A 14,356-nucleotide genomic window follows, 5' to 3' on the forward strand; every position below is an offset into this window, starting at 1 on the left:
CAAACTTCCCACAGCAAGTAGGGAAGACAATTAGAACAAAAGCTTTTGCTGTTTTATACAAGTATAACTAGACACATAAGTGTTTATAATGATTTGTGAAGCCATTTGTTTCTACAGATTGCATCAAGCCTTATAGGCTATGTTAGAAATTTGATGTTCCTTACACTTTTCCTTTGTTTTAGTAACATTGTTTATGTGTAAATACCATAGCACTGGTAAACTATGTAAATTGTTGGCTTTCACTGAGATTTTTGGTAGCATTTTGAAAAGTCTTTAGAGGTCTTTCAAGAGACATAGATATTTGTTGATAATTTTTTTAGGCCTGTGAGTTTTTTAATGTATCAACTACTTCACTGTGATGCTTTAGCATACCTTGTTCTAGCAGCAACGAGTAATTTCGTTAGTAACTTCTTTTATTGCATAAGATATTTAAAAATTAATGCTATCATGCATAGCTATAACACTAATGAATGCCATCATTGTGTCTGGGATGTGAAGCTGTTGAATACATGCTCTTATAAGCCCATACCCAATATTTGTGTGTATAACTATTCCTTATATCTCATTGTTCATAAAACATATATTGCAATGTTTTCTGTGTTGAGTATGTAGTGTCTTAAGCTGTGCTGTTGCTGCATTCCCATAGTTCACTTAAATTATCCTCAGGATGGCAAGCATTTGTTCCTAGGCAAGTTGAGTGGTCCAAACCTTTTACACTGTGCTGCATCAGTGCAGTGTGATGAAGCAATTCTGTTTGTATTTTGTAAATATCTATATTGTTAACATAACTATAATAAATTCAATTTGGCAAGTATTGTTCAGAGTATCTTTGGGACAAGTTTTGTAGTGTATTTGCGCATTGCTTGTGTAAGCAATCACATGACAGCACTACCTGTAGCTTAAAACCTTATAACTATTTTAACATGTTTGAGTATTGTCATATTCATTGATATTTCCAACCACAGCAAAATGCAAAGAAAAAAAAAATGAAATTTATATAGATCAGTCAATGTCTTGGATTTGTATTAACTGGTTGTCATAATCACAACACTCTCTCTCTCTCTCTCTCTCTCTCTCTCTCTCTCTCACACACACACACACACACACACACACACACACACACACACACACAGCGTAGTCTGCTAAGAGCCTGTGCAACAATTCACATTTTTCATCCTTATTTGTAGTGTGAACATTATATAAGCAAGTGGGTAGTTGTACCAGTAATTGTCATCAGGCTATAAAAACGTGGCTTGTATTTGAAATATGAATTATTAGTGAACCATGGACCTTGCCGTTGGTGGGGAGGCCTGCGTGCCTCAACGATACAGATATCCGTACCGTAAGTGCAACCACAACAGAGGGGTATCTGTTGAGAGGCCAGATAAACGTGTGGTTCCTGAAGAGCGGCAGCAGCCTTTTCAGTAGTTGCAGGGGCAACAGTCTGGATGATTGACTGATCTGGCCTTGTAATGCTAAGCAAAACGGCCTTGCTGTTGTGGTACTGCGAATGGCTGAAAGCAAGGGGAAATTACAGCTGTAATTTTTCCTGAGGGCATACAGATTTACTGTATGATTAAATGATGATGGCATCCTCTTGGGTAAAATATTCCGGAGGTAAAATAGTCCCCCATTCGGATCTCCGGGCAGAGACTACTCAAGAGGACATCGTTATCAAGAGAAAGAAAACTGGCGTTCTACGGATCGGAGCATGGAATCTCAGATCCCTTAATCGGGCAGGTAGGTTAGAAAATTTAAAAAGGGAAATGGATAGGTCAAAGTTGGAAATAGTGGGAATTAGTGAAGTTCGGTGACAGGAGGAACAAGACTTTTGGTCAGTTGAATACAGGGGTATAAATACAAAATCAAATAGGGGTAATGCAGGAGTTGGTTTAATAATGAATAAAAACAATAGGAGTGCAGGTAAGCTACTACAAACAGCATAGTGAAAGCATTGTTGTGGCCAAGATAGACACGAAGCCCACGCCTACTACAGTAGTACAAGTTTATATGCCAACCAGCTCTGCAGATGATGAAGAAATTGATGAAATGTATGATGAGACAAAAGAAATTATTCAGGAAGTGAAGGGAGACGAAAATTTAATAGTCATGGGTGATTGGAATTCAACAGTAGGAAAAGGAAGAGAAGGAAACGTAGTAGGTGAATATGGATTGGGGGTAAGAAATGAAAGAGGAAGCCTCCTAGTAGAACTTTGCACAGAGCATGACTTAATCATAGCTAACACTTGGTTCAAGAATCATGAAAGGAGGTTGTATACATGGAAGATACTAGAAGGCTTCAGATAGATTATATAATGGTAAGACAGAGATTTAGGAACCAAGGTTTTAAATTGTAAGACATTTCCAGGGGCAGATGTGGACTCTGACCACAATCTATTGGTTATGAACTGTAAATTAAAACTGAATAAACTGCAAAAAAGTGGGAATTTAAGGAGATGGGACATGGATAAACTGAAAGAACCAGAGGTTGTACAGAGTTTCAGGCAGAGCATAAGGGAACAATTGTCACTAATGGGGGAAAGAAATACAGTAGAAGAAGAACGGGTAGCTCTGATGGATGAAGTAGTGAAGGCAGCAGAGGATGAAGTAGGTAAAAATACGAGGGCTAGTAGGAATCTTTGGGTAACAGAAGAGATACTGAATTTAATTGATGAAAGGAGAAAATACAAAAATGCAGTAAATGAAGCAGGCAAAAAGGAATACAAACGTCTCAAAAATGAGATTGACAGGAAGTGCAAAATGGCTAAGCAGGGATGACTAGAGGACAAATGTAAGGATGTAGAGACTAGAATGGAAAAACTGGTAGAAGCCGAACTAGGAGAAGATCAATTTGGATTCCGTAGAAATATTGGAACAAGTGAGGCAATACTGACCCTATGACTTATCTTAGATTAAGGAAAGGCAAACTTACGTTTCTAGCATTTGTAGACTTAGAGAAAGCTTTTGACAATGTTGACTGGAATACTCTCTTTCAAATTCTAAAGGTGGCAGGGGTAAAATACAGGGAGCGAAAGGCTATTTACAATTTGTACAGAAACCAAATGGCAGTTATAAGAGTCAAGGGGCATGAAAGGGAAGCAGTGGTTGGGAAGGGAGTGAGACAGGGTTGTAGCCTCTCCCCGATGCTGGTCAAAGTAGAGAGGATATAAAATGTAGACTGGCAATGGCAAGGAAGGCATTTCTGAAGAAGAGAAATTTTGTTAACATCGAGTATAGATTTAAGTGTCAGGAAGTCGTTTCTGAAAGTATTTGTATGGAGTGTAGCAATGTATGGAAGTGATACATGCACAATAAATAGTTTAGTCAAGAGGATAGAAGCTTTCGAAATATGGTGCTACAGAAGAATGCTGAAGATTAGATGGGTAGATCAGATAACTAATGAGGAGGTATTGGATAGAATTGGGGAGAAGAGGAGTTTATGCCACAACTTGACTAGAAGAAGGGATCAGTTGGTAGGACATGTTCTGAGGCATCAAGGAATCACCAATTTAGTACTGGAGGGCAGTGTGGAGGGTAAAAATCATAGAGGGAGACCAAGAGATGAATACACTAAGCAGATTCAGAAGGATGTAGGGTGCAGTAGGTACGGGGAGATGAAGCAGCTTGCACAGGATAGAGTGGCATGGAGAGCTGCATCAAACCAGACAACAACAACAACAACAGTGATAAAGACAAGAACTTTGATTGTCTGGTTGCTTGGAAGTATCTGCTCCTTGATCTGTGGAAGGGTATGTGTGTGTCTTAAATAATGATGCAGATTGCTTTGTTTCTACATCTCTGAAACTATCCTGCAACAGTAACATAAAACATCACATATATCTTAATTCTGTCACTATTTTATGTTGTCCATCTACCCTCTTTTTAGCTCATTTATGAAGTATGCAGAAATGAAAAGGATGATTTTTCTGAAGTGGCATTGTATCATAGCCAACTTGTTTAACAATAGTGAATTCGCAGTTGGGTAGACTGAACAACTTTATAGTGTTTTACAGGGAATGGATGCAGGTTGATCTCTTCAAATCAGTACCTATTACCCAATTCCCTTTCTTAGGAGGTGAATGTGCTTCAGAAATCTCTTGCGAGGCAGGATGTGGTACACAATGCAGCATGTCGCATGTTTTACTATGTTCTGTTGTGTCAGAATTATTTGGCGGAAAGCCAAAAGCATTGATGACTTGCCGTGTCCCAGCCAGACACATGTTGTCACTAATGATATCACATTATTGGTTATGGATGATATGATTTGTGAATCATCTGAACACTACACGTGTAAAAGTGAAGAGACGGACGAGTATTATTCACAGAATCAGACGATGGTGACTTGTTTCCAGACCCAGCACTTGACAGTATTAAGGCATATTATGAGACTAGGTGACTGGGCACCACTTTCATCCTGCAACCGAGTGAGACAGTGCAGTGAAAAGATCTAGAAGCACATTTGACAGGAGAAAGGTCTGATTCCCCATCTAGCTATCCATGATTAGGTTACACATTGTTTCCCTAAATTTCTAGGCTTATTCCTCTGAAAAAGAAAAAAAAAAAGAAAACAAAAACAAGACAGCAAATTTCCTTTCCCATCCAGGACATTCGTATTGCGTGCTCCATCATCGACTGGTTTTTAAACGTTAGTCTTCCTTCTCAAACAGTGGAAACTTCTAGTGGGAATGTCAACAATATTAGGATAAGGCTAGATTGCTACTTACCGGAGAGATAACCCTTTGAGTTGCAGATAGGCACAATGAAAAACTGCTACACATTTATCTTTCATCCAAAGCCTTCTTTAGAAAAGAAAGGAAAAAAAGAAAGAAAAAACACACACACACACACACACATTCAAACAAGCAAGCACACCTCATACACACATGGTTTGAAAAATAGATACATTTTTATAACAAATTCCGTTAAGGAATAAATATGCTGGGAAGCAGGATGGTAGTTAATAATCCTAATTCTTGAACAGCCCTCTACAGATACCTGGTATTGTTGCCCTTCTTTAGAGTTATCCCTGTGATTCTGTGGACGTTTTTTCTGTTGATTCAGGCACTTCATAGAATGTATTTTATCCATAACTCATTTTCAGAACTAATTTCGTTTTCTTTGTCATATCTGTCTCAAGGCAGATATTGACTAGACGTTCTCCACCTTCCTCTGTCCTTTCCTGTTTCCTTAATTGCTGATAACTTCACCCTTTGGCTGTCCGTGACTCGCTGCTGTACAATATATTATATTGGTAATCTTTATGCTGTCAACAAAACTTTTACCTTTCACAAGCTCTTTTACCCAGAGATGATCTGTTTCTTGTTTCTTCCACGTGGCTTCCATTGTATGTCACCAAACTTCCTAAGTACCTCAAAGATTTTACTGGTTCCAGAGTCTTTCATTCCAATTATATTTTGAGAGAACCTTAATGTTTACTGATTCTCATCACTTTATTCTTTCCTATATTTATCCACATTCAATACTCTTTTCCACATTTATGACCCTCTTCTTCATAAATTGTAGTTATTCCTTGGATTCAGCCAACACTGCTTAATCATGGCGTACTTAATGTCTTTGTGATCTTACTATGTTTATTTTTCCTTTTTATAACAGTTTGTCTGTTGCTTAATAATTCAAAGGTTTTGTTGACACAAAACACTCGTGTCCAGCAGGTTTTCCAATACTTCTCTTGTTTGTTCCCTCATTGTCAATCCTACCACCACTTTGTCTTGTATAGAATTCCTTTGTTTGTCCTTATAGTTGACACAAACATCTTTTAAGGTCTTCAGGGTGTTACTCCAATCCACACCTCTTCATAATCAACATAACTTGGTACATATTCCTGTTAACCTCTAACGTTCTGTGTCATGTCATCTTCAAAAATCCAATAGTGGTGCATGTTCCCTCTCTTTTCCTCAGTCCAAACTGACTCTCCCACACATTTTCTTCGGTTATCTTTCTAGTGTTCTGTGAATAGGCTGCACATGGCTTTTATAATGTGGCATATGAAATTAATTATCATGTAATCTTTGCATTCTGTGGCACTGTATTTCTTTGGTAAAGGGATTGGAATAGTTTTAATTAACCCGTCAAAAGAAATTCTGTTGTTGCATATCCTGTTGATGGAGTTGGTTGATCTGGTATTGCTCTATTTTGCAAGGCCTTTACAGCTTCAGCTGTATTTTTATGATGGCCTGTCACTTTCGTATTCTTGACATCATTAATAGCCTTCTCCTTCTCATCTTCTGGTCCACATTCCATACCATCAAATATTTTCGGAACAGTGTACCAGTATTTTTGAATTAGCTTGCTTATGATCTGCTTCATTTGTTTGTAAGCACAGAATTTAAAAGAACCTAACAATAATAAATAACCCCCTCTGAACAACAAGAGTAGTGGCAAGACACATCTGTTTTGAAAAATAGACAAAGTGTGATGCTTGGCACTCACTATACTTGTATGAGCTTTTCAACTTCATTTTGTGAGAACACGTGATGCATATAGTTGGATTTTGTTGTTGTTATAAGAATTAAGACTTAATTGTGTGGTAGTGTCATACTAGTTCCTTTTCACTCATTAAAGCTTGTGGTACAGTCTCCTTTGCGCACAGCTTATACAGATGGTGAAATGAACATTATTTTTACATTTGAAAGCTTTGTATCAATGGTCACTCTGGTTACAAATCCAAAGCTGCGGTGTTGAGCATATGGCTGTTTTAAAGTTTTTTCTGACTGAATATGAAATAATTCTTCTTCAACTGATGGATTATTGACATTTTTATATCGTAACTAGTTCTGAGATGAGAAATATAATTCTCAAAACAGTAGTAACCATAAGAGAACCACAGAGGATCATGTGGTCATCGAGGATCTACTCAGTTAATGGTGAGTCAGATGGGCTCAAAATAATGACATCAATCATTACTATTTCATTGTGATCCTTTATAATGATAGCTGCATATTACAAGTATTGTGTTGTGGGACATGCATTTGTAATGTGTCCATTCATTTTGAAACTGTTTAAGCCATAATAATAAGTCACCAGCCAAGATGCCAAGTAAGACTTAGTTCACATTCATCTGCAATCAGCCAAGGACAGAAAAACTTTCATTAAATTGTACAAAATCATGCATTTTTTTCTGTTAATGTTGTAAAACATTGGGCAATTCAAAACCAACCTTCACAGAGCAAGATAGGCTAGACTCGCATTCAGAAGGGTGAGGGTCAATACCCCAACAGGCTGTCCAGATGTAGAATTTCCATGGATTCCCCAAAATGTTTGAGACAAAAGGGGAGGATAGTTACAGCCAATTTCCTTCCCCATCCATCCCGAACCCAAGCTCGTACTCCATCTGTAATGATGGATATTAAACTGATTTTCTTTTAGTCCATCCTTTGGGTTAATGATTGCTTTACTTGATCAGTATGCATAACTGGTTAAATGTGGTGGTGTTGTTATTCACACTGCCATTACCAAGCACAAACAAGAAAGTCACATTAAGTGTATAGCAGACCCTATTGGGAAACTAGCTCATTTTTTAAAGTTCTTGCGCACAGACTGTACATGTGACCTGTCTTGAAAACATGTTTGGTCAATGCTTAGGTTATATTAACTAGAAGTACTAAATACACACAAAAGAAGGAAGTGCTTGTGGTTGCTGGTCAGTGTCTTATTGTCAAGGCAGACTGCTCTGTATAGCTTGGTAGTTTATTTAGGGAATATATTAAGGTAGATTTAAAACACTAGCTGTAATTGGAGGTGGCTCCACAATATTTGCCCTCTTTCAACTACTCACATAGTGTTCATGAGAAAAAATAACAATGAAATAACATTCATTGTGTCATATGCCAGGACAGATAAATAATCACTCTGATGCCTTTTCAACTGCAAATAGAATGATGTAAGTGCTACATTGCATGGTAGTTTGGGAAGTTGATTAAAGGATTGTATATAGTAAGTATATCTGCACACACAGATATACATATAAAAATACACATGTAATAACTCACTGATTGTTGCAGTACCAATCCAGCCAGCACCAGAAGTAGATTTGGAAACCCATGCAGCGAGTCTAGATCGGTACGTACCAGCGGTCAGACTCACTGAGTCGGGCAATGGTGCTAACGGGTTTATGCTTATTGATGATGAAGGTGAAAAGGAGAGCCTGAGTCACAAGATGAGGGTGAGTTAACATTGTTTTACTCTCTCTCTCTCTCTCTCTCTCTCTCTCTCTCACTGCGTGTTGCTTTTTTAAATTCCCTATCAAGCAACAGATGTAGTCATTGCACTGCAGTGTGCAGCCTTTTTGGCTCAGAAGTGATGGTGGCTGGCATTCTACTCTTTTTTTCTGTATTGGAGCTTGTTACCCCTTTCTACAGTCACGTAGAATTATAGCTCTCACATTTTTGCTGAAAGAGCGGAGTTCATATTTACTTTCTAGTGTACCTGGTCTCAAATTAAGAACATTGTAGAGTAGTATACACAAATTTCAAATATCCAAAACTACGTTCACAATACAACAAATTGTAAGCACTGGTGACATGAATATAATTATAAAATTAGGCCAGTCCTTTCTTGATTGCGAAGTATGATTTTAACAAGTTCATTATAGTTATTGTTGTATTTTACATTTCATTTACAGGTAACAGCCGGTCTCTTTGACCTGCTGTCAAGTAATTCAGAAATTGATCACCCTCTATGTGAAGAGTGCACTGATGCATTGCTGGATCTTCTTGACCAGCAGTTGAGGCTCACAGCTGAAGAATGGAATGATTATAGCAGCTTTTTAAAGAGGTATTTGTTGTTTAGTTTTGTAATTCACTTGAACTTCTTAGAAGAGTGATCCCTTTCAAATAGCTTAAGCTTCATACTTGGTAATAGTTACATTTCTTTGTATCAAATAGTCCACATCTTAGAATTAGGTAACATTAATGAAAAATGCTAGTGTTTTGAAACTTTCTGCATTGGTTGCCTGACATTTCACAGCAGTAGGAGACTAAAAGGGGTCAAATATGGAAAAATTGGAAAACTGACAAAGAGGATAAGTCACTGTGCTTCTGATCAAGACATAAATCAGACTGCTATTCAAAAACAAAAATAAAAATTCAAGCCCAAGTAGGAAACCACACCACAGTTATTCAACAATAGTTCCAGACCAACATGAAATTTTATGTGAGAACAAAATAATTTATCTTCAGAGAATAATGATAAAGTACCAGAGCTTTGAAAGTGACTGCTTCACAGAATGCCTGTAAGAACAAAATAAGTGTAATTTCCTTGCTTGGTCCAATAATAAGCTGTTCTAACCCAAGAACACTGTAACAAAGACAAAGTACAGACAACACACAAGTGACCAGTGGAGCTTTGCGCTCTGGCTTGTATAGTCATTAGTTGTAGGAGGGGGCGCAGCCAGCAGGCTGCGCAATCAGCTGCTGTCGTACTAGCAGGTTTGGTGGGCTCTAGTGGCCGAATCAAGTACAGACTTCACATATGAAGTGGGATGCAACGCACACGCAAATTTGGTAGTTACAGCACACTCGTAATGAGATGGTTGAATGCAGTGTGACATTGGAATGGGGTCTCAAGTTTATCGTATGTATAATGGAAAAACTTCTGTAAACGAATCATACAAAAATCTCATTCTCAAAATGAACCAATAGTACTAAATGAACTGAACAAGTGGTGAAGCAAAACACTCATAACTATGTTACGTTCAGTATGTGTCACCTTTCATTTGCATTATATTAGCTTAAGCATTGGGTTTTGCCAAATAAACATGAAAAAATTTACTACTGCATGCAGCAGGTGTATTGGTTATTGTCAGCAGGTGCTGTAGTGAGAAAACAGCTGTACCCTATAACGCAGATTGTCTCTTCCTTCTGTTCAAGTGATTTTGCAAGAGCCACACATTGTAGAGACTCTACAGGGTGAGGCAGTGAAACGGCACGATTTCGATAGTGGTTGTCGGGCGCGGAGGGGGGTTGCGAGAGTGGGGGAAGTGACCTTGGGCGTTTAGAGTGGTGGAAGTTTCAGTAGCCATGGAGCGTTGGTCGAGTGCGCAACGTGCATATGCCGTAAAGGCATATTACAAAAACGCGGATAGTGTATCGCGGTACGTAAATAAGCAAAACTTCAGATATTGGTCCTCAGATAACCCGCACGAACTTCATGAAAAACCTCTCCATTCTGAAAAAGTAACAGTCTGGTGCGCAATGTCATCTCGTGGAATCGTGGGGCCCTATTTTTTTGAAGATGAAGATGGCAACACAGTGACGGTAAACTCTGGATGTTATGCTGACATGTTGACCATTTTTGGTCTGCCTGGAATTGATCGACATGATCCAGATGCTGAAACACTCTTCCAGCAAGATGGTGCAACAAGCCATACTGCTAATGTCTCAATGGAATTGCTCAGACTTGCATTTCCACAACGTCTAATCAGCAGGAATGGCGATTTCCCCTGGCCTGCCCGTTCACCAGATCTGACGGCACCAGACTTTTTTCTTTGGGGCTACCTCAAGTGCAAAGTCTTCCAGAAAAATCCACCAAGAACAAAAGAAGACCTGAAGGAGCGAATTCGACAGGAAATTAACAACATTCCAGTACAGATGCTACGAAACGTCATGGGACAATTTCATCTCAGGCTTAGACAATGTGTGCAAAACCAAGGACGACACCTCACTGACACCATATTTAAAAAATGATTGTTTTTAAGTTAAATCTTTAATTTCCACTCTTGTACTTGAGATCCATGTTCAACTATTATGATTTTACTTGTAAATAAATCTTTGGTGGTTTTACAAAATCGTGCCGTTTCACTGCCTCACCCTGTATTAATCGAAACTGAGACAGTGGAAAATGTCTTCAGTGAGATTTATCTTGCAGTCATGATTGCTACACCAGGAACCCTTTTAACGTATTTTCATTTGTGGAGAACTTTGACTTTTTGCTACTCGGTCAGCCCTGGTGACAAAGTAAATATGAACTCAGAATTACAAAAAGAAGTCAGGTCAGCCATCAATAACGCAAAATTTCTAATCAAACCGTTTCAGAAGAAAATGCTCATTAACATGAACCCTGAGCCCCCAGTACTTCAGTCTCAATTTAAAATCCACAAACCTAACCATGCGATACGTCCGATATCTAATAGTATGAATAACACGTACCATGATTTGGCCATATTTCTACATGAAATTCAGAAAAAATCATTTGTTTTCAGGAGCAATTATTCCATCGCCAATAGCCATGCCTTAGTCCAAAAAATAAAAATTTAGAATGCAGTTCAGACACCAAGTTGTTTTCATTAGAGATCAAAAATCTTTGTACTAATGTCCCTGTACAGGATACGCTTTCAGTGATAGAAAAAAATTTACATCATTTCAAAAAGGATCTTTCAGATGAACAAATCACTGACTTCATGAATGTCGTCACAGTCATAGTCAAGTACAACTATTTTGAACGTAATGAAAAATTGTACAAGCAATCTGACGGTCTCACAATGGGGAAATCCCTTAGCTGGTATCCGTGCCAATATTTTCATCAACTATCTATAAGAAAAGCTTTTTAAATGTTTTTCAGCTACATCACTAGACGTTCTCTCTTATTTCAGATGCGTTGATGATATTTTTGTCATCTACAAGGGACCTGCTGATAGCATTGACCGTATTTTTACTCTCTTCAATGATCTTCATGAGAAAATATCTTTCACCATCGAACTTGAAAACAAGGGCTGCCAATTAAACTTTCTTGACTTGACACTTACAATAAAAGATAAAATCTCATTCAAAGAAACATATACTGATTAGATTGTACCTGCGTCCTCCATTCATCCACAGTCTCATAAAAACGCCTTCTTTCATTCCGCTACTTCCAGTCCACTTTCGAAAGAAAAGTTCAACGATGAAATCAATTTACTCAAAATGATAGCAGTTAATAATGAGTATAAAGCTAGCATAGTTGATACATCCTTAAAAAGAAAACTGCTAAAAGAGTTACTATGCTCTGCACCTCTATCATTTGAATCCGAGCCAAAAAAATATTTCTCTATTCCTTTCGTAGGGCCCATCTCCTATCAGATCCTACACCTTCTTCGTAATAAATACAACTGCACCATTTCATTTTATACCAATAATAATTTGAAAAAAACCTTCATTCATAATTTAAAATCGATTCATTCCCCTTTAGAAGGTTCTGGCATCTATAAGATTGTCTGTGATACCTGCTCTTCTTACTACATAGGACAAACAGGACGTCCCTTTACAACCAGATATAAAGAACACCTTTTAAGAAAAAATGGCACTAGCCCACAACATTCATCTTTCGCCAACCATCTTCTAATAACAGGTCACGCACCTAAATCTATTTGCGATGTCAACATTTTGCACACCCAGAAGAAAGGATGTAAATTAAACATTCTGGAAGAATTAGAGATTTTTAATCACTTTTTCAAAATGATTGTCTCATTGTCAATGAACAGCTGCAGTTGCGTAAAAAAATTTCTTCGAAAGCATAAAGCCGTTACTTGACATTTAATTTCAGGTCTCCTTGTGCAGTTTACCAAAATGTTTTTTTCCATCTAAGTTAACTCATAATTTTTTCATTTATTAAATGGTTTATTGGCTGTATATCACTTTCTACAAGCTGTGTTTTTCAGCCCTTACTGTATTTTCTGTAATGATGTTTTTATGCTTCAAACTGTGCTGCTAAGCTTTGATGCAGACAAAATGTTACGTTATCTGTTGCTATTAAACAAAATATTACTTTTTAAATTATGTACTGAACAATATTCATTATAATTTCATCTGTCTACACTTGAATGTTAAGTAGCCAAGTTGTACCTGCGGTTACTAGATGGCACTCTTGATGCAATGTCATGTTCATCTGCCCACACTTGTTAATGCGGGTGCCTCAGTCTGTTGCAACCTGTGGCTGTATAGGTATGAGCAGCCCGTAGTAGCTCGCTTTCATGCATTCCTCTTCATATTTTTGTGACTAAAGCCCTTCTGGCCTGTTAATTATTTTGTATGTGACATGTAAGTACTGCTTCTGTCTTTTATTGTTAGTCAGTACTTACACTTTTTATATAAAAATGTCTTTTCCTGTAAATTTGTAACTATGTTATAGGTCATTTTAATTGTTTTAATTCTGATGAAGACACTCTTAGAAGTGTTGAAACCTTGTCAACAAGACTAAAAATAATTGTGGCAGAGGGCTCATTGCTTTGAGAGTCCAGTAGCAATATTCCTATCAGCATCCAATTACCATGCTAATCTCTGTGTCCTGTGGTCAGAGCTACATGGTTGGGTCAGTGGTTTCTGAACCCAAAAAAGATGATGGTCCTTGATGGAATGGCTGCTCACCAATTTGAACTGCTGAGTAATTTACTGAATTGTGACCAATCAGTTGTTAAATCTGCAACAGCCATTGGTAATTACTGTCACTAACACATTTTAGCTCTATAAATTGACACTGATGGCGGCAGCTTCCCTTGACTGAGGAACATCTGATACGTCCTTGACAATGTAGTACACAAGAAGCCAAGTGACCTGCTTGGACTTCATACATTGAGTTTACCATGTGTTGGGCATTTGTGATTAAATGAGCTGAAATTGCATGTCTGTCTGTCCTGTACTCCACTGTCATTCACATTCCCAGTAGAAGGTCCAGTGACATCCTAGACAGTTTTGACAGCCTGAATTATTCCATTCTCCGTGCTGCCAATGTTCTCCATTCAACATAGTAATTATTTGTAATTATTTCTAATTCAGTACCTCATGAGTGTAAATGGATAAATATGGTCCCCTGTAGGGTTTGACCTCCATCCTTCTAAATTTTCATGAAAAGCTAGCCAATTGGGAAAGGGTGCTTTACATGGTGCATTGTGTCCCACTTTCTCATTGAGGCATTGCAGTCCCGTTCATCCTCCATCTCTTGGGTGAGGACACCTTCCTGGATGCATTTTCCTCCACCCACTATGCAGTGTCGTTTTCGGCGCTGACGATGACCATGGAATTCTTTGCACCTCGTATCCATCATGGTAGCCAGTCCGTTGTGTGGTGGGGTCACCATGTACCCTGTTGGTTGTGGCCCCCTGACTACACAGGGATCACTCTTCTGATACTTGCACCGTTAACTCCCCACGTATGCCAAGGAGTTGCCCATCACCCTGGGGCATTGGGAGTCCCAGCAATGGCCATCCTGCTAGGTGGCCTTTGCTGCTGCTGGGTGGTGCCTGTGGGGAGGGCCCCTGGTTGGAATGGGTGGCATCAGGGCGGATGACATGCCATGAAGCATAGTATGTCATCCCTTGCTGGTGGTCTGCCGCCAGCAGTCTCTAAGTGGGCAAAGTCTAACTTCA

The 14,356-nt window shown here is 38.5% G+C and overlaps 1 protein-coding gene across 1 annotated transcript in view; it reads left to right on the forward strand.

Moving 5' to 3' along the window:
* Positions 1-14,356, forward strand: part of LOC124619550 (beclin-1-like protein) — a 48,738-nt gene that overhangs the window by 2,072 nt on the left and 32,310 nt on the right. Inside the window, exons 2-3 of the mRNA XM_047146020.1 lie at positions 8,022-8,182; positions 8,642-8,793. Of these exons, the coding sequence (XP_047001976.1) occupies positions 8,022-8,182; positions 8,642-8,793 (313 nt within the window). The remainder of the gene's footprint in view (positions 1-8,021; positions 8,183-8,641; positions 8,794-14,356) is intronic.

The sequence above is a fragment of the Schistocerca americana genome, chromosome 6 (genome assembly GCF_021461395.2).
Source record: "Schistocerca americana isolate TAMUIC-IGC-003095 chromosome 6, iqSchAmer2.1, whole genome shotgun sequence".
NCBI lineage: Eukaryota > Metazoa > Arthropoda > Insecta > Orthoptera > Acrididae > Schistocerca > Schistocerca americana.